Below are 19,703 nucleotides of genomic sequence, written 5' to 3' on the forward strand. Positions count from 1 at the left end.
AAGTGCTGAATGGAAAGTGAAAGTAATTGCCTGCCTAAGACATAGAGGGGGGCAGATAATATTTGATTGCGGAAATCTGAAATAGAATGCAAAAGGAAGCGCACACATAGAGTAGAATTGTCTCAATTAAGATAAGCAATTAAGCCCCTAGAGCCACAGAGGTGTTTAAAAATGGTGCCTGGAGAGCTATATTGCAGAAGATCCACCAGTGTGATATTCTTCAAGGTTCCCCTTTCGGGTATATACTCACAAGATTTCTTGGATTTTTGATGCATGTAGTAATGTTCATTCTTCACCTTATAAGTTTTCTCCAGTCATCCACCAAGTAATACAATGAAGATATAAGCAAAATATAGTATAATATTGCTTTAATAAATATTAAAAATCACCATAAAACAAACGATTTTCTACTCACAAGGATCACCAGATCATAAAGCACGTAGTACCCAAAGCAAAATAAAAGTCCAGAGTTCTCTGGGTCCAGGAAGGTTTCTCCTGTTGCGTCTGTGATCGATGAATAAATCAAACTGCTCCAATATCCGTGATCAATGAATAAATCAAACTGCTCCAATATCCAACGCGTTTCGCAGTCTCTCTTGACCGCTTCCTCAGGGAAGGTGTGATGATCACACAAGTCCTTGTTAATCATGTCGGTGCTGCTTCCTCCCTGTTGCAGACTTACCCGTTTATATTTATTGTGACATAATTACCCGCAACTTGATGTTCAAATTTTAACATTAGCAGCAAATACCCAATAAACATATAAACATATTCCAAGAAATTCACAGTGTATTGGTGATTATGACAGTTAATCAAATAATTTTGTCTGGTTTAGACCATACCAATTAAAAATGCTAATTTATGCATATTTATTCAAACGTGTTCTCTTGAGACTGATGGGCTAAAAACTCTCATAAATAGTTAGTAACAATAAATTAAGATAAGAACTGAGTAAACTTGTTGAATTAAAAAGCTGCTAAATCCAAGTCTATGTTAAGACCTCTTGGAGTTAGAGAATTCAACCTGTAAATCCAATATGTCTCCCTCTGTCGCAGCTTGATAAGTCTATCACCACCCTTATGTTTGTGGCTTATTTGTTCTAGTACTACATATGTTAATTTATGTGGATCATGTTGGTGGATTTTCTTATAATGTTTTGGGACACTATGGTTGGTGCGCTGTTTGCGAATGTTATTTACATGTTCTAAAATCCGAGTACCAACAGTTCTCTTAGTGCGTCCTATATACAACATACAACATTCACATATTATTGCATAAACTGCATATATCAAAAATCCAAGAAATCTTGTGAGTATATACCCGAAAGGGGGAACCTTGAAGAATATCACACTGGTGGATCTTCTGCAATATAGCTCTCCAGGCACCATTTTTAAACACTCTGTGGCTCTAGGGGCTTAATTGCTTATCTTAATTGAGACAATACTACTCTATGCGTGCGCTTCCTTTTGCATTCTATTTCAGATTTCCTGTGTCATTTTAACCTGGTGTGAACGGTGATATTCAAGGAAGCAGCCCCGCCTTTTTTGTCAATAGTGCAGTGGCGCGGTATTGGTATAAATTAATTATACCTCTTTCTATCTAAAATATTTGATTGAGAGCTGAGATTTTTAAATGAGTTTACAACAGCTATGAATGCTTAAATAAAAAAAATAATTTGGGTTTCATGTTTAATTTAAAAGGACCTTTATTATACAACTTTTTATGTCTGGATGACAGGTCCACTTTAAGGTGGCATTTTTATAAAGGGTCGAATTTTGACTTGAAAAAAACGTTGAAATTCGATTTCAAAAAGACAAACCGAAGTGAAGTCGAATTCTAATCATGTGATCGAAGGAATAGAAGTTTTTCCCCCAAAAAATTTTGATTTCTCAAAGTCCACCAATTGGCTCCAAATAGGTACTAAGAGGTCCCCCATAGGCTAAAACAGCAATTCGGCAGGTTTTAAATGGCTAATTGTCTAAGTTGAAGTTTTAAAGAGACAGTACATGATACATTTCGATATGTGAATCGAAGTTGGACTATTCCCTAGTCGAAGTACACAAAAAATAACTTGAAATTTTAAGTTTTTAACTTCGAAAATTCACCTCGACCTTTGATAAATCTGCTCTAAAGTGTATATTTGGCTTTTTACCAGGCTTTATACAAGCCTACATTCAACACATACATATAAAGAGTCTATAATACACACGCAGTTGTTTTTAAACTTTCCCCTTCCATATGAAGAATTCTCTGTCCAAGAGTGTATGTGATGTATAATACATAAATCTTAAGAATAAACTCTAGAGTCTCCAGAGTTTATTCTTAAGCTGATTTGGAAGTTTTGTGGCTGGACAGGGCTACTAAACCCCTAAAACATATGGAGTGAGGGACCACCAAAAATTTCTGTTGATTTATAATACATAAAGCTCTATACTATCTTTCCACAGGTGAAGTCAGTATGTGGAACTTGGATAATGGAACCTTAATGTCTGTTTTCACACCAGACAGTAAAATCTGTTGCCTGTCCCTAGCCACAGATAGAAAAACCATCCTTATTGGCATGAGTGATACACCATCCCTCATCAACCTGAAGATTGCATCAAGAGATGGAGAAAGTATATCTTCTACGGGCACAAATTTATTTGGTGAGGAGTCTTCAAGCAGTGAAGATGAACCTGACGATAGTTAAATGGATAGCAATGAAATAAGTGAGATTGCCTTCTACAGAGATGAGGTCAAGACAAGCTCAGTGGGGTCCTGATCTTCTATGGACTAGTAACTACACAATTGCACACACCAAGGTGGCCAAGCACAGTGATACCCTTCTCAGGCAGAGTTGATGTGTTAGAACCTAAAAACTGGCAAAGGGTGTTGGTAAAAGTTGGACTAAAAATGCAAACAGATACATATACACTTTGTGGTGGCAACCTTGCCTTAGACATTTGTTTTACATTCTCTAGTAACAATTATTTTGTTTCCTGGACATGCTGCAAGTACTTTGCCAGCTCTACGTTATCTTCATTATATTCTGCAAAGGACATCAGATCACTAGCACTTAAGCAATTCAATTGGCTGGTAGAATCCAAAATATTATGTGTAGATTTTAAAAGGGCAACAGACCTTTATTTATTTTGGTGGCAGTCTTTCTAAACTATTACAGCTGGATATATTGCTTAATATATTTTTCAGCAGTTGAAGTGTGAGAGCCCTGACCTTTATTTCAGTCTGTAATAAGAGTATTACATTATTTGCTGACGTTTCTGTGATGCTGGTGAGAAATATATCAACATGCGACTGCTTATCGGGAGTTTAGAAAGTTGGCAGCTAGTTTGCTATTGATTTTGCGAAGGGGAACCGTCCCTTTAACAGCATAGTAGGAAAATACTGTGATATGCAGCATTATATCACAGTTACACATGCTATGTTCTCTTGTTAGGATGCAATAGTAAATAGCTGCACTCTACAGGGGTAGTGACTGCTTTTCACTCTTTGGCTGTGGAATTGTCCCTGTCAAACTGTACAGAATTGTATTGATATTATGAGCAGAAATCACACTGAAAGAATGTTTCGAGAACAAATGTATTGCTTATGCCATGGCCAGTAGCATTAAACATTGGCAGGAAAAACTACTGCAACTGCAGAGTTTTCGTTATCTCTGGAAGCCATGTTCACACAAGAACTATTTGCTGGGTTCTCATGATTGAGCAGCTGCACATAAGCCCAATATTGCCATAAACAATGGAACGTGGAGAAGCATAAACACATTCTCTGCAGTTATGAATCGCTGCTCACCGTCAAGCAATCGGATGGACTAATCTGGGTTTCCTGGTTGCCAGGAGAATGCTACCTACCTGAATTTGACATGCTGACTCTAAAGTGGTGAAGGAGGAATTTGGGTCTGCTGATGTTTTTCTTGTTTTCGTCTTGGGCCCCTGGTTCAAGTGAAAGCAAATGATCAGGGGTGTAATTACAGAGGAAGCAGACCCTGCGGCTGCAAATAGTATAGGGGCCCCATGAGGCCCCAATTCATATACAATTTGAATAAAGATTGGTAAAACAGGTCAATCTCTACACATTATGGGGGCCTGAAAAATAATATGCTGTGGGTCCCAGTAATATCTATATTCAAGAAGATCTTTCAGCAGCACTCCGATTGGATGGATTAGACCTGGACAGAGTCACGGTCGGCACCCGACGCTACAAAAAGCGGTGAGAGTGTTTGTGTAGAACTTCTTTGTCTTTGTGGGCCCAGTAATATCTAGTTACGTCACTGCTAATGATATAGTATACAGTGACAGTTTGGCAAAGGCCCTTTCTTGTACTGCACTGTATTGCAGTGCCCTTGCTACAAAGTGTGGTCTGTTAAGAGCTTTCTCCTCAAACTTATATAATTCTTGTGGGAATATGATGCAGGACTTCTTGGCCAGCGCCTGTGCCCGACAACAGAAATGTTCTTGTGCTAAATGGAAGCAAATACCACCAACAATCTTTCAGCATCAAGTTGAAAGTCTTCGCAGTAGGAGGGAAGGGGGGGAACAATTTCATATTGATGTCTTAATTATTATCTTAATATTGTTTTTAGATTGAGACAATGGACAGGCAGGTGTGTACAGACTTTTGGTTATTAATACATATTGTCAATAAATAGGCATACACTACTTCAGCATCAGTCTTTGTTTTTCTTGAGTTTTGTGTCTTTTTAATACTAGTAACGTGTTCATATAAACATCTGGCGCTTTACCCATCAGCTACCCTAAAAGGAACTGGACTGTGAAACTAGTATATGGATGATAGAGAATATAGAGTTTGTATATACAGCAACAGGACAAAGGTTTTGCTTGCTGGGGAGTTTAGGCTGCCACAATGTGCAGGTGCAAATTTGTAACCAAGGTTGCTACAAGTCTCACACAAGCTAAAGATTGTTCATTAGTGGCTCAGTCAGTGATTTGTGCTTTGTTTGCAGCAGCTTTATGTGTCAACCATAACAATTCATATAACCTACATGTATTTTCAATTTGGAGTCCCTACATGCCACATATTTTGGTAATCCTATACATACTGGGCATCGAACTGTTCAGCTTTAAATTTAGAATATTTTATCTTTTTACACAAGGATGTACGATAAATTGATAATACTGCAAGCTCTGAGATGAATTTCAGAAATATTTAGAAAAAATATAAATGATATAAGTGTGGGTACTTTGCAAACTTACAGTTATAGTTAAAACAGTCACTTATTTCATTAGGTATTAAAGTGATACTGACACTAAAATTTTTTATTTCAAAATATTTATCTTTATGAAAAGTTACCTATACCATGTTGATTTTTTTTCGCTGATGTGCGGAGTTCCTAAACCTGACTGTTTTGTCAACCTTCTCAACTTGTCAGTTAGGGGCAGATTTACCAAAGGGCAAAGTGGCTAACGCTAGCTTCAATTCGCATTACCGCCCACAGGCACATTGCTAATTTACTAATGGGCGCAGGCGAGAATTTGCTAGCGAAAGAGACAGGTGCTAGTGGTCATTCGCACTCTATCGCTCTGGAGAATGGACATTACTCCGCAAATTAACGAAAATGCGGATTTTACTGAATGTCACCTCTTTCCCCAGACTTGCCTTCGGCAGTACATAGATCTTCCTCAATCTTCTGTCACTTACATCATATTCTGAGTGGAAAATGCATCAAAGTTAAAAAAAAAAAACTATAGCGGTTTTTCCTTATTTCAGAGTGATAGCCTGCAAAAGTCCTTAAAGTTGTCAATTTAAAAATAAATGTTTCTTTATTTATAACACCACCAGTATCAATGTTTCGTGGGGTACACCCTCCCTTCATCAGGATATAATCACAAGTGAAAACAACACCTTTATAGCCATAACGCTGCCTCTTCCCAAGATCACATGTGTGGACCATTATTAAAAAAAGTCAATCAGCATAGTAGGTCCCATAAAAATCGTGAAAAGTCAATTTTCCATATAGTCCTTCTTGTACAAACATACTATAAATACTAAATCCACGTACAAAAGTGTATGCAAAAGAACCTGAACTGTCTACCTTTAAAGGGGTTCACATTCCAACACTTTTTCCAATTCAGATGTTTTCAGACAGTTCATCAGAAAGCCGTTTTTTCAACAAATTCCTATTTGTGAGCATTTTAGTAATATTAAAGTTTAATTTGTACCCCTCATGTCTTTAGGAAGCAGCTTTGGGAAGTGGGTCACCCACTCTGTAAACTGTTCTAAATTGATACATTTCTTATCTTTGTCCCTGCTGAGCAGAATCTCTGGGTTTCATTACAGGCAGCTGTTAGAATTGATACAATAGTTGCTAATACTCCAGAGATGCTGCTGAGAAATTTATCAATGTAAAAATTGTAACAGTTCAGAATCTGCAACTGAATTACTGAGCAGTAGGCTTGGGCGAATCTGACCCGTTTCACTTTGCCAAAAATTCGCCGCCAGCGAAATGTTAACGGCCATTAAAGTCTATGGGCGTCTACATTTTTTTGACATGCATCATTTTTGGTTTTTTTGACGCGAGACAAGTATATGGGCATCATTTCCGCGGCGAAACAAGGCGGAAAAAATTTGCCCATCCCTACTGAGCAGCCATCCTAAAAACAGCAGAGAACATTCATTTTGGGAAAACTGTATTTAAAAAAAAAAAATGTAATTGGATAAAAAGTAAATTTCTGGGGAACTATCCGAAAACAAATGAACTGCAAAAAAGTGTTTGGAAGGTGAACAACCCCTTTTAAGTTTGGTAGGCCATGAAATCAATGGTACTTGTCCTACAGAACTATGGCTCCATAGATTTTATATTTCAGGTTAATTATCTATGCCCCAATGTTTACTGGCAAGTAATAAAAGTAATGGGGGGGGGAAGACTAATGATAAATAAAGGGTTATACAAGGTCTTCATTACGGACAAGAAGTAGGACAACTACTTGGGTGTTTTTGGTTTAAGCACATTGTTGTGTGTATTACTTTAGCTAGGTTGAAGATCAGACCACATTTAACTGAGTAATACAGAAATCTAGGGAATACCAAAAAGCTCAAAGTGCTGTGATTTAAATTAAAATATGGTTGAACACAGCATAGATGCTGGGAATAACACCCAATAAAAAACCAGGACTACTGTTGTAAAGTAAATATATTTCTACAAACACGATAGAAAGAACTGCTATGTTAACTCATATGTTTTCTGGTATTACTGGTGCTAGGTAAAATGTACTATATTGCCCATACCAAGAAATTGCTATTGGTCCAGTCACCCTTGGAGCTCTAACAGTTTGTAATCAACATTGCTAACTTAAAATAAATAGCACTACCCCAAAGTAAACATGAAAGAATGGGTTTATAAGTATATAAAAAAATGGGGAATTTAGAGGTTCAATACATATACCATAAGCAGGGTTCACCTTCTACTCGTTCTATAGATAGCAACGCATGAGATGTTACTGTGTTTGAATTAAATAGGTGAGCTGGACTACTGTACTGAATAATATATATATATATATATATATATATATATATATATATATATATATATATATATACACATACACACACATATATATATACATATATACACATATATATACATATATATATATATATGTATATATATACACATATATATACATATACACACACACACACACACACACTGTAAGGATCGCACTCACAGGTCTTAAATATGCCAAAACGTTAGTTTTTTTTGTCCACAAATAATTTTTTTTTTTTTTCATATTTAAGACCTGTGAGTGTGATCCTTACAGTCCATTTCTAGTTTTGGGGACTGCACCCAGGCGGTGTGTGTGTGTGTTATATATATATATATATAAATTGTATTAATTGAGCAGAGAAATAACATGTCAGGGTATGGAAGATGCCTGCATACTGTGTGGGAAATGCATTAAATAGCCTGAGTGGATAAAAATGGCACTAATTCCTACACCATAAACTGCTGCATAATACATGTATTCTGTCTGTAATGCTGCTCGTGTTGGACCATTGTTTATTTGCCACAGTTTAAAGTAAGGAAATTTCTCCGAAATCAATAAAGTCACAAACAGAAAGGTTTTAATATTTCAGTACTATTAAAATATCACATTGTATCTAAAACAGTTTCTTTATAAGAAAACAAAAAGGAGCAAAAAATAATAATAATAATAATACACAAGACTTCCCCAAACTACCTCGACCGTCTGTCTTTTTTTGTTTTATCCGTGTTTTTGTTCATAGTCTTTTCATTGTCTCCTCTGCAGTCAGGACAATACCATTTGCCCTTTGGTTTGTAGGTAAGTCCAACGCAAGAGAAATGGAACCACTCTATGGTGCACTCGTCATTATCACATCCAATCATCTCACCAAAAGACACCTGATTGCACAGACAGTACGTTGGCTCATTGGGGTCAATTGCAAAAGGTATAGGGGACACCTCCCTCTCTTGCTTGGCTTTGGAGCGTTTTTTCTTTTTGGACGATTTTGATTTCTTCTCTTTCGGGGGCTGCTCTTCAAGGTCATCCATCCCATTGACCATGTGACACAAGTCGTGGCTCTCACTATTGCGCTGTCTGCGAGGCCTACGTGTAGACCTTTCAGATGCATTTGACTCAACTTTAGATTTTTCCATAGACTTGTCACTCTCTTCTTGATCAAAGAAGCCCTTGCAAAGAGATTCCATTTGCTTTGTCCTGTTCTCTATGAACTCAAACACTTGTGTAACTAGCTGTATTTTATCATCGCCAAGCTCCTGGGTCATAATGAGGGCCCTCTGAAGCTGCTGCAGCAGTCGCTTTTTGTGATTAGCGTCACTTTCGTTTGAATGTTTTTCAAAAACATCATCGACTTCTTTCAGAGCTTCTGTAAACAATAAAAAAAAAAAACATACTATTTAGTTATATTAAAGGCTAAGCTGCAAATGTGCATTACCCAATGCAGGCTAGGTCTGTACTCTTGACAGGCTGAGCAACGGGATCAGATTTAGTCGTTTGCAGACTATTGCACCAAATCATCCCCCTATCTCAGTTGTGGCAGTGTAGGCAGCTTGTTATCAGATGAAGCAAAATAATCAGGAAGTAACTAGAAGCATTTCCATTCTGGCTGAATTGTTAAAGATGATAATGTGCTGGTAAATACAGGCCTTTGGTAAATAGACTGGTTGTCAGGGGCAACAGTTGCGCAGGGTCTGAGAATGGCCCCCAAGCCGTACAACGGTGATACAAGCCACTTACAGACGATCATTATGAATATATGGGAGAAAGTAGAAGTACAAGGATTTTAGAATTCAGGTAAATGTCAAGAAGGAATATATAAACGTACTCCTTGTATTTAGCGTCCCTTAACACAACCCCCAACCACTTTAGCTTCCCCTCCCCTCCCCACTAAGCCTCACTTCAAGCCGACACCAGTAGCTCCTCCTCCTCTTTTTCTATCCAGTCTGCGTGCCACCCTTCTGTCTAAGTCACTGCCCATAGCGCCTCGCCCCTCCCATCTAGCCAAGCCCCCCCTTCTCCCACCGTGTCGCCTCCCACGTGACTAGCATCAACCCCACCTCCTCCTTGTTCCGCCCACTAGCCACTCGCATTATAACCTCCCTGTCCTATGCTTCGCCGCCACCGCCCATTTCAATGTTGGGTCACTTCTTAGTGCAATAGACAGACAAACTTGCGCAGCTAGAACTCCCAATAACCCTTTGCATGAGAAGTATAGCAAATAATACAGAGTGAAGTCTCTAGCCCGTATGTGCCTTATAAACCTATCTATGCACAGAAACCCCTCCCCTTAGCAGCACTTCTTTCAGATTTCCTTCTTTGCCAGGGGTATCCGCCCCGGATATGACGCCACCGCCCTGCCCCCAGTGATCATTGACAGCGCCACTATAAGCCCCAACCCCACACATTACAGCGCAAAACTCCCAGCTCGCCTGTAACAGTAGCATCTATACACCCCACAGGGCAGGCTAATGGCCTCCGGCAAGTAAAAACAACTACAACTCCCAGCATCCCACGTAAACCTCCCTGTTCATTTGTAATTGTTCAATATGTGGAGGGCCGCGTGTTAGCAAGTAAATGGGACGCTCTCCCTGTGTGACTGGGTAGAAGTGTTTGCATATAATCTACACGACAAACCGATGCACAACTGTTGCTCAACTACAGCTCCCATAAGCCCCGAACTCCGTGTAGGGTTGAGTTCAGTGAGGTGCACTCGTGAGTGAGATCGCTACAGAAGGGGGGGACACCCGCCACGTGTGGGGAACCCTGAGAGTAGACTTTGGGGGGCAAATAACCGCGAGTAAGCAGTAACCCTCGCTGCGCCAGTCTGATGTACGAGCACAGATGGATCGTCCTCACGGAGGGGCGATGGGAAGTGTGGATGCCCTATAGCTACACCGACGGTATTGCCCCTCCCCCACAACACTGACAGACAACTCACCCCGGTACTGGCTATCGATCTCCCGCAACAGAGTGACGCTCCTCTGGATTTCCAACGGCAACGACTCCACGCACTCCAGGTACTCCTCCACATAGCTCACCAGTTGGCTGTCCTCCGCCGCCGAGCTCCCTGGGGAGTAGTGCAAGTGCTGCTGTTGCCCTAACATAGTCCCCGCGGATAAACATTCAGCGGAGCCGTATGACCGAGCAATACCGATACGAAACACGGGCTCAGACTCTAAGCTCCCCCCACTCGCGTTGCTGATGAGTTTTCGAGGGGGCGGAGCTAACACAGGAGGTTCCTGCCCCGGTAGTAACGTGCTAACTCTACTATGGCTCTGTCGCTCAGGCCGCATTCCAATTTGGAATCCAGCGGCCGACAACTGCGCATGCGCGCCACTGCGCCATATACGTCTGTACCACTTATTTTGACCCCCATTTAATGGTATTTGGATTTTCCCGCATTTCCCCCAGCCTGACGCTGATTGGACGTTGAAAGGAAAATAGGGCGGGGAGCAGCTGGGCTGTAAGGGGAAAACCACGCCCTTTTTGTATGTATGTATTTGATAATTGGCTGCCGATTCCTGGTGCGATTCGTACACATAGTTCTTCGGTTGCACATCGTGTGGGGAGGGAGAGTTGTCACTTCCTGGCCTGGCTGTGACTATCAAACCCGTGTGTTTATGGAGGCTGTTGAAAAAGTGGATGCGAAATCCTGTGGTGATGTAGTTGTCACTGTTTGGGGCCAAAACAATGACCTTTCCTGTACATTATATATCCCTACTCTACTTGTCCTGCCTTAGCTTTCATTTCTAGAAGCTGGAAATGCAAATGAAAGTGTAATTGTTTATCATCATTTCATCATCATTTAAGAAGTAGTCGAAGAAGTTGATCTTACAATAAATCAATATACAGGAGTCAGGATGAAAAGGTACATATTACAGGCCCCTCCTTTCAACATGTTACAATCTAAAGGCATGAGGAACAACTGATGCTTATTAGGTTGTTGAAAATAATAATGATTTGTTATTGTATTATCTTTTTTGATTATTCAGGATGCATCCAATCATTAAGGAAATCCTTGCACAGCTACATATTTCTAAAAGACATTTTTTAATGTGCAAAAGTGAGAAATGTGGATTGCAGACTGCAGACTAATTTAGCCTGATATGCTTCATACCTTCTAGGCACCAAATCTTGCACATGCTCCTAAATAGTAAATACAATCCTCCAGTTATATTTTACCCTATCATTAAAAAGCTGTACCAATTACAATGTAATGTATTGTGAATTTACACTAGTAATATATAATTCTGTTTGGGAAGATTCATGTTGCATCTTTAATATTAAAGAAAAAAAAAAGTGAAATGTTTGCACTGCTGAATAGTTCATCTCTTCTATGATAGGCTGGTGAGCCTGTACCCACTTTGTAGCCTGGTAATCTGACTTTCCAAGCAAATAGAACAACATAATCAAGTTAAACTTATATATTGGATCACGCTGCTTAAAAATAAATACAAAGCTTAGTTACATTAATGAGTTTAGTGTCATTAGTAGACATTCTCCTGCTCCTCCTGGATATGAGGACAGGTCCTAAAAAGTTCAGTTGCATTCTGTGTCCAAATAAATGATACAGTATATGGTAATATGAAATAATTCTGCAGACACAGTTAAACAGAGGTAGAGTCCTGAAATGAGTTTGCTGAAAAGAATTGGTGACTATGTGGTATAGTTTCACTTTTGCTTATTCAGGATGCATCAAACAGGCTTTTTTTCATAGGAAACAGTTCAATCACACAGTGCCTGTTTCAAAGCTACATCATATTAGTGATTCCTGCTTGTGTGCCAGTGTTATTCACATGAAGAGTTCAGGGACGTTCATTTCCATTGGTGGCCCTGCCACATCACCTACCAAGATCCTCTGGTCAAGATTTTCTGCAAAACTTTCCCCACCTTAACGCATTTCAAGAGAACAAGAGAGTTGGTATAATGCAAGCTCAGTATTGGAGGAACCAGCAACTGCAGGAACAGTAGCCAGATTAACAGCAAGCACTGGAAATTAGAATGTAAACAGTGTATCTAGGTGCAGTTGTACTGTAAGTGCTTAAAGGGGTTGTTCACCTTCCAAATCTTTTTCAGTTCAGTTGGTTTCAGATAGTTCACTAGAAATAAAGAAATGAAGACTTTTTTTCAACTGGTTTATTTTTTAAATAGATTTTTTAATTTACTGTCATTAAAGGCAGTTGTTAGAATTGATACAATAGTTGCTACTATTCCACAGATGCTTCTGAGAAATGTTTCAACTAATATGGCGAATTATAACATTTCTCAGGTACTATACCTAGATTACTGAGATGCTGTCCTGAGCATTATAATAATACCTAGTGGAACTTCAAGATTGAGGAGGATATAAGATAGGTTCCAATGCAGTAATGTACTGTATGTGCTTAAAGGACCAGTAAGGCAAGGCAAGGCACCGCAGATCTGCAGAAAGTTCATGCTGGAAGTGCTGCTGTACTACAGAAAGCACAGAATGTGGCAGCTAAAAGATCCAGCAGCAGAGAGCCAGGGAGGAGAAATCAAGTGCCTCTCAATGGATGGTCGCCCTTTTGCCGTTTCTGTACAAGACAGGAAGCAGAGTTTCTGTAAGTTATTTCTTAATAAAGACTTTGCTTTTTTAAAGTTTAATTTGTGTTGGTGTTTTTTTTCGTTGTGTACTAACGAATTTTTAAAAAAATGTTTTTGATGTTACTGGTCCTTTTATACAGCTATGGAACTAAAAACCACAAACCTATTACTTTGAGTTAATAAATTATATATTGGGGGGGGGTTACTTTAAAAACGGGTCTCCCAATTAAAGGCTCTGCCCCAGTCTCAGTTGTAGAACTAGTCCTGTATATGATTCTCCTGTATTGAAACTGACGTTGTTATTTCTTTGCCAGTGTTCTCCGAGAGCAACGCATCCTGCTATTGGCAAAGAAGGAAAATTGCCACTTCCTTACTAGATTATTCGCCTCTTTCTCTATGGAACATTATATCTGCCTGGCTATGGAGTTTGTAGATGGGGAGACTTGGCATCCCATTTGGTCAGAAACGGAATGTCACAGGAGAGAACTAGGTAAGCACCACTGGGAGTTTTAGGGAAGGTGGCAGGTTTTATCCTTATGTTATTCTCACCATTGCACCTAAATAGCACCATTGTCATTGAGATATCCATAGACAGTGTATGGGAGATTGCTTCTTTCCCACTAGACAAGCATGAACTTTTTGTACTTCCAGTATTTCCCTGGGAATTAATTCCATAATAAGATCAGTCGACAGGAAAATGCTTTGATCATTCATGGCCCAAGGAAAACTGTTACCAACATTTTTATAAGAATATCTAGATAAAACCCAGCAATCCATTCATTTCAGTGGGAAGAAAGAGAATGGCTGTGCTCTAGAGGATTTAAGAAAGATTTCCCTACCATTAATATCCCAATCTAGGTGCTCCGTAGGAAGGTGACACAGACAATGACCTGCTGAATATTAGGAATAACTGCCATTTGTTGCACTTATAAATGAATTACTCTAATATATTTGTGTTTTTTTATCTTTACAGATTTTATTCCGCCTGTATTGTACTTGGGCTGCAGTTTTTGCATGATCGGAACATCACCCATAGGTAAGTACTACTGAACGTTACACACAGTTTTGGACTGAGGGTCTGGGATCAACCAGGGCATCCCACACAACCCCCCAGCCCCAGCCACAACCCCCCTCTCCCAGTCCCCTGCCCCAGTCACAACCTCCTCCCCTGGTCCCTGAGCTCTTTTATGTCTAATCATGATGGCATAGGGGTCAGTAGAGGAGACCAGGGAGTGACACAAGTAGTGGGTCTGGGTTTGTCCACTGGGTTTTTTACCCCATTGCCCCACAGGTCCAGTCTGATCCTAATTACACAGCCGCATCCCCAAAGTCTTTGACATTTCTGCCTTATTTAGCTTCTTTCTACTTAATAGAAATGTTTTTATTTAGTTTTATTTTAAAATGTTCATTTGTTTTCCTTGCAGGGATTTAAAACTAGAAAATGTATTACTGGATAGAGATGGATACGCCAAAATTACTGACTTTGGCATTAGCAAAGAAGGTAAGATTTCTAGTTATAATTCCATAGCACTAAACTCTAGATAGGGGGATTTATTAAATTTGTTCAAACCAAATGGATGAGCAAATGGACACAACACCAAGTGATGTATCTGCCATTGACACACAAACAGGGCCGCCATCAGGGGGGGACAGGGGGGACAAGCGTACCGGGCCCGGGCATGAAGGGGGGCCCGGCAGCGCTGCATTTTTTTGAAGATCCGGGCCCCCCTTACGAGCGCCCGAGCCGTACGTCTTGCCTCTTCAGTGCCGAATGCGGAAGTGCCGAAAAGCCGAAGCCGATGCGACGAAAAGACCCGAAGTCACGGAAAAAGCCGAAGTCCCGAAGTCACGAAGCGCCGAAAAGACCCGAAGTCACGAAAACAGCCGAAGCCGAAGTCCTGAAGCAGCGCAAAGACCCGAAGTCACGAAAACAGCCGAAGCCGAAGTCCTGAAGCGGTGAAAAGACCCGAAGTCACGAAAGGAGGCGAAGTTGAAGTACTGAAGCCATGAGTTCAATTCTACTGAACACCAGTTTGTGTTTTTTTTTTTTTAATCCCCTGGCCACCAATGTATTATTTTAATATTCTATAGGCCCCTGCCACCAATCTTTTTTTTAAAACTTTTGTTTTTGGGGCCCCAATTTTTTTTTTAACTCGTAAGGGGCCCCTTGCCACCATTGTTTTTTTTTTTTAAAAAAAAAATTAATTTTCTTTTTGGTGGCCCCAAATTTTTTTAACTTGTAAGGGGGCCCCTGCCACCAGTTTTTTTTTTTTTTTTTCAAAAAAAAAGTATTTTTTTTTAAAATTTTTTTTGGGGCCCCAATTTGTTTTTAACTTGTAAGGGGGCCCCTGCCACCATTTTTTTTTTTTTAAAAAAAAAATTTTTTTCTCCAAATTTTTTTTTTGGGGCCCCAATTTGTTTTTAACTTATAAGGGGGCCCCTGCCGCCAATGTTTTGTTTTTTTTTCAAAAAAAATTAATTTTTTTTCAAATTTTTTTTTGGGGCCCCAATTTGTTTTTAACTTAGAAGGGGGCCCCTGCCACCAATGTTTGTTTATTTTTTAGTTTTTTTTACATTTTTTTTGTTGGGGCCCCAAGTTTTTTTTAACAGGGGGCCCCTGCCACCAATGTTTTTAAAAAAAAAAAAATTTTAATTTTTTTTTTTGGGGCCCCAATTTTTTTTATAAGGGGGCCCTGACCATCAATAGCTTTTTACAACTTGTGTGGGGGGGGGGGTTACTTTTTTAGCGCTGATGTCTGTGTGGTCTTTTAACTGCGATGTGGGCGGGATATGGGGCGGAGCTTGGTCGTCAGTGTGGGCGGGGCCCAGGGGGCCCCAAAAATTTTGTTGTACGGGGCCCCGTGATTTCTAATGGCGGCCCTGCACACAAACACAACTTTCCAATCACACTCTCATTTTATTTCAAGACAATAAAGGGCGTGGCGATGGTACTTCTATGGATATGTCACTTGTAAGAAAAAAACACATGATTAATTGGAAAACTAATTAATGTGTCCAGTTAATAGAGTCATTTTAAGTAGGGATGTAGCGAACGTTGGAAAAAATGTTCGCGGACATGTTCGCGAATGTCCGGACAAAAATGCGAACGGTTCGCGAACGTTGCGAACCCCATAGACTTCAATGGGAAGGCGAATTTTAAAAGCTAGAAAAGACATTTCTGGCCAGAAAAATGATTTTAAAGTTGTTTAAAGGGTGCAACGACCTGGACAGTGGCATGCCAGAGGGGGATCAAGGGCAAATATGTTTCTAAAAAATCCATTGTTGACACAGCGCTGCGTTTTGTGCTGTAAAGGGCAGAAATCACACTACGTCACTCAGATGGTGTTTCTGGAGACGGTATTATTATTGATATTTAGACAGAATGTGAAAAAGCTCACACAGCTAGGTGGCAGTGGTTTGAAGAACAGATGCAGATGAGAGATCAGCAGCAGGACAGACAGCTGCCCACAGCAGCTACATACAGAGCACTGCAGTAGAAGGTAGATTACTAGCCAGCAGCAAAGCTACCTAACCTAAAATGTCCCTCAAATCCCTGCAGACTTCTGTCCCTACAATACAGAGCAGTATCAAGTAGATTACTAGCCAGCAAACTTACTATCAACTGTCCCTCAAATCACTAACAGCTCTCTCCCTACACTAGCTCTTCCAAGCACACACAGGCAGAATGAAAAAACGCTGCAGGGCTTCAGTTTATATATGGAAGGGGAGAGGTCCAGGGGGTGTGGGGGTGGTCCAGGAGGGAGAGCTTCCTGATTGGCTGCCATGTATCTGCTGGTCTGGGGGAGAAATGGCAAAAAAAAGCGCCAGCTAAGGCGAACCCAAATTGGCGAACGTTGCGTTACGTTCGCGAACATTCGGCGGCCGCGAACGGTCGATGTTCACGCGAACAAGTTCGCCGGCGAACAGTCCGCGACATCCCTAATTTTAAGGCGGCATGAAGGGCAGAGGTAGAACTGCTACTGGAATTTGTACATTTTCCCTGTGTCTTAGTGATGTGTGACCCGGCCCGATACCCGCGGGTCCCACAGGTAGGGATTGAGTTCAGGCCAACCTCTCACCCCCCTTTGCGGCTTCCAGCTTTATAGCTGCATGTCTGGTCGCCCTACCCTGTTTGTGATGTTATTGCCGGTGTGGGTGGGACTATGAAGGGAAGCCTGAAGTCGGACTCGGGTGGTGGAAGGGAAGGGGGCAGCGGATCGGGAAAAACCCGACTCGCACATAACTACTTTATCTGTGTTGGTTTCCTCCCAGTGGTGTAACTAGATATTACTGAGCCCCACAGCAAATTATTTTTAAGGCCTCAAAAATATCTAGAGGTTGATCTATTTTACCAATATTTATTGAAATTGTATATGAATTAGAGCCTCATGGGGCCCCTATACCTCCTGGGCCCCCCTGCAGCTACAGGGTCTGCTTCCTCTATAGTTATACCCCTGTTTCCTTAACTTCCCCCAGTTTCGACCCTCAGTTGAAATGTACCCCTTACATGCAAGTTCATTGTAACTTATTTGAAACTAGTTTGTGTATCATGCCTGTGACTCAGGGGCAGAGACCAATAAAAATGATCATCTATGTTCACACTCTATAAATAAAGGAAAATAAATGTAGAAATGCTCCAACTTGACTGACTTTTTACTTTCTGCTTCAGGAATGAGTTTTACAGACAGAAGCCAAACTCAATGTGGAACTTTGCCGTATATGGCCCCGGAAATGTTTACACAGTATCCCTACACAAGATCAGTGGACTGGTGGGGATTGGGAGTGTGCATTTATTTAATGCGCCTCAGTCAGGTAAGTGCACTTCAATAGATTCCATGATGCTTGCCCATAGATTTAGCCCAAGTCGTTTTTTTAAACGTCTTCTTATTATTGGGGTTATGGACTTAATCCTAGAAACACAGGCCCATAAATTAAAGCACCTTGCTATTGTTGCAAGTTAATTCCCTAGAAAACCCTAGTGTTGTTGGGAATCAGGTCTGTGCCGTGGAAATGTTTGTACAGGCATGGGACCTGTTGTCCAGAATGCTCGGGACCAGGGTTTTCCAGATTAGTGTAAATTGCATCTATATACTTAAATCAGCCTAACGATCATTTAAAGATAAAATAAACCCAATGGGATTGTTTTGCCACCAATAAGGATTAATTATATCTTAGGTGGGATCAAGTACAAGCTACTGTTTTATTATTGCATAGAAAAAGGAAATCATATTTAAAAATTTGGATTATTGGGATAAAATGGAGTCTATGGGACGGCCTTTAAATAATTTAAAACTTTCTGGATAACAGGTTTCCGGATAACAGACCCCATACTTGTACTTTTATATTATTACAGAGAAAAAAGAAAATCATTTAAAAAAATTAATTAATTATTTGATTAAAATGGAGTCTATGGGAGATGGCCTTCCCGTAATTTAAGATTTCTGGATAACAGATGCCATACCTGTTTCTGTTTAGCATTTTATTCTTCCATTAAATAAAATATATGTACAGTTACTATTTCTGAATGTCCAGCCTATAGCAAAGGTCCAACTCATAAACGATTCACTGTGGTGGTGAAGTCCCCAGTTCCATAGGTTACAAATCCCTTTAGATTGGAACCTATTTATAATCTTAACTTGTTGCTAAAACAATGCTGTCTGTGTATTGTGTAATTAGATTTAATTTGTATGTTATTTCTTTTTTGCAGCTATTGACCAAAACCCCATATCGTCGCCTTGGGTCTGACATAAATGGTGCTGAGGATGTAAAGAAAAGTGATTTCTTTGTGGTAAGTTGTTTAGGCATCTTGATTAGCCTCCATGTTTGAAGCAATTGATGCAAGTCCCTCTGTTTAGGCCTTTTATTTGATATTACTCACATCCTCTATACAGTTTTACTCTGGCCCATCTGGATTTATTTTACAGGCAGAGAATTGCCTGTAATTGCCGTTTTCTTTCTCCTCTTTTCTAGGGATTAGACTGGGAAGCTTTACAGAAAAAAGAAGTCCAGCCTCCCTTTGTTCCTAAAATAAAAGTTCCAGAGATCTGCACTGAAGGATTTGCATTGGAACCACCAGAATTGACATTACAGCTGTTAAATGAAACCAAAATGGCCTTAAAGGAATTAGATTATCCAGTATGTTCAGAATCTTCAGAAACGGAAACCTGAAAAAAGTATACCTAAGGAAAATGGCATAAAAGGAAGATGGATCTAAGAGATGGATAGAAAAAACAGAGCCAGAGTGATGTTCATGAATTATTCCAGTTAAGGATGGACAACCTATGAAGAACATCAAGGGACTTTTACTTGCACCTGGCTAATTCATTGAAAGGAGTGAAGACCAATCTACAAATACCAAATAAAAATGGACGTCTCACGTCCAATTTAAAATACATTTGTTTAAATGAGTATTATTTGTTTGCACGATGTTCCTTATCTTTACGCCATGGCGTTTCTCGCAAAAAATGTTTTCACCATTCTGTGGGCCAAGAGTGTGACTCCTGACCAATAGCATGCTTTCTTTACTTGTTTATATGGTAATCCTAACCCCCCAATGGTAGCTAAAACACACTCCCAGCCCACATATAAGTTAAATATATACTCCCCAAGTGAGTGAAGTGACACGTTTTGCCAGTGCAG

The 19,703-nt window shown here is 40.1% G+C and overlaps 3 protein-coding genes across 5 annotated transcripts in view; 2 read left to right on the plus strand and 1 right to left on the minus strand.

Annotated features, from left to right (window-relative positions):
* LOC108698788 overlaps window positions 1–4,658 on the plus strand; it is a 61,110-nt gene extending 56,452 nt beyond the window's left edge. For both annotated transcript variants that reach the window (XM_018230578.2, XM_018230588.2), the window contains one exon: window positions 2,448–4,658. In XM_018230578.2, coding sequence (XP_018086067.1) covers window positions 2,448–2,689 — 242 coding nt within the window. In that variant the 3' untranslated portion in view covers window positions 2,690–4,658. The remainder of the gene's footprint in view (window positions 1–2,447) is intronic.
* Window positions 4,659–8,060: 3,402 nt separating this feature from the next.
* On the minus strand, window positions 8,061–11,301 carry ing2.L (inhibitor of growth family member 2 L homeolog). The gene is given in 2 exon segments (NM_001088704.1): window positions 8,061–8,865; window positions 10,438–11,301. Coding segments are annotated over 2 exon segments (1,026 nt in total). The 5' UTR covers window positions 10,793–11,301; the 3' UTR covers window positions 8,061–8,194.
* Window positions 11,239–19,456, plus strand: LOC108698801 (serine/threonine-protein kinase N1). 2 transcript variants are annotated; one of them, XM_041589101.1, is made up of 8 exons: window positions 11,239–11,367; window positions 12,890–13,081; window positions 13,379–13,554; window positions 14,038–14,100; window positions 14,489–14,565; window positions 17,734–17,876; window positions 18,772–18,852; window positions 19,035–19,456. In XM_041589101.1, the coding sequence occupies exons 3-8, from the start codon at window positions 13,535–13,537 to the stop codon at window positions 19,230–19,232; spliced, it is 582 nt and encodes a 193-aa protein (XP_041445035.1). In that variant the 5' UTR covers window positions 11,239–11,367; window positions 12,890–13,081; window positions 13,379–13,534; the 3' UTR covers window positions 19,233–19,456. The 2 variants fall into 2 exon arrangements, with proteins under 2 accessions (XP_041445035.1, XP_018086125.1); XM_018230636.2 differs by lacking the exon at window positions 12,890–13,081 and having other exon boundaries at window positions 11,249–11,367.
* Window positions 19,457–19,703: the final 247 nt, after the last annotated feature.

This window comes from Xenopus laevis, chromosome 1L (genome assembly GCF_017654675.1).
Source record: "Xenopus laevis strain J_2021 chromosome 1L, Xenopus_laevis_v10.1, whole genome shotgun sequence".
NCBI lineage: Eukaryota > Metazoa > Chordata > Amphibia > Anura > Pipidae > Xenopus > Xenopus laevis.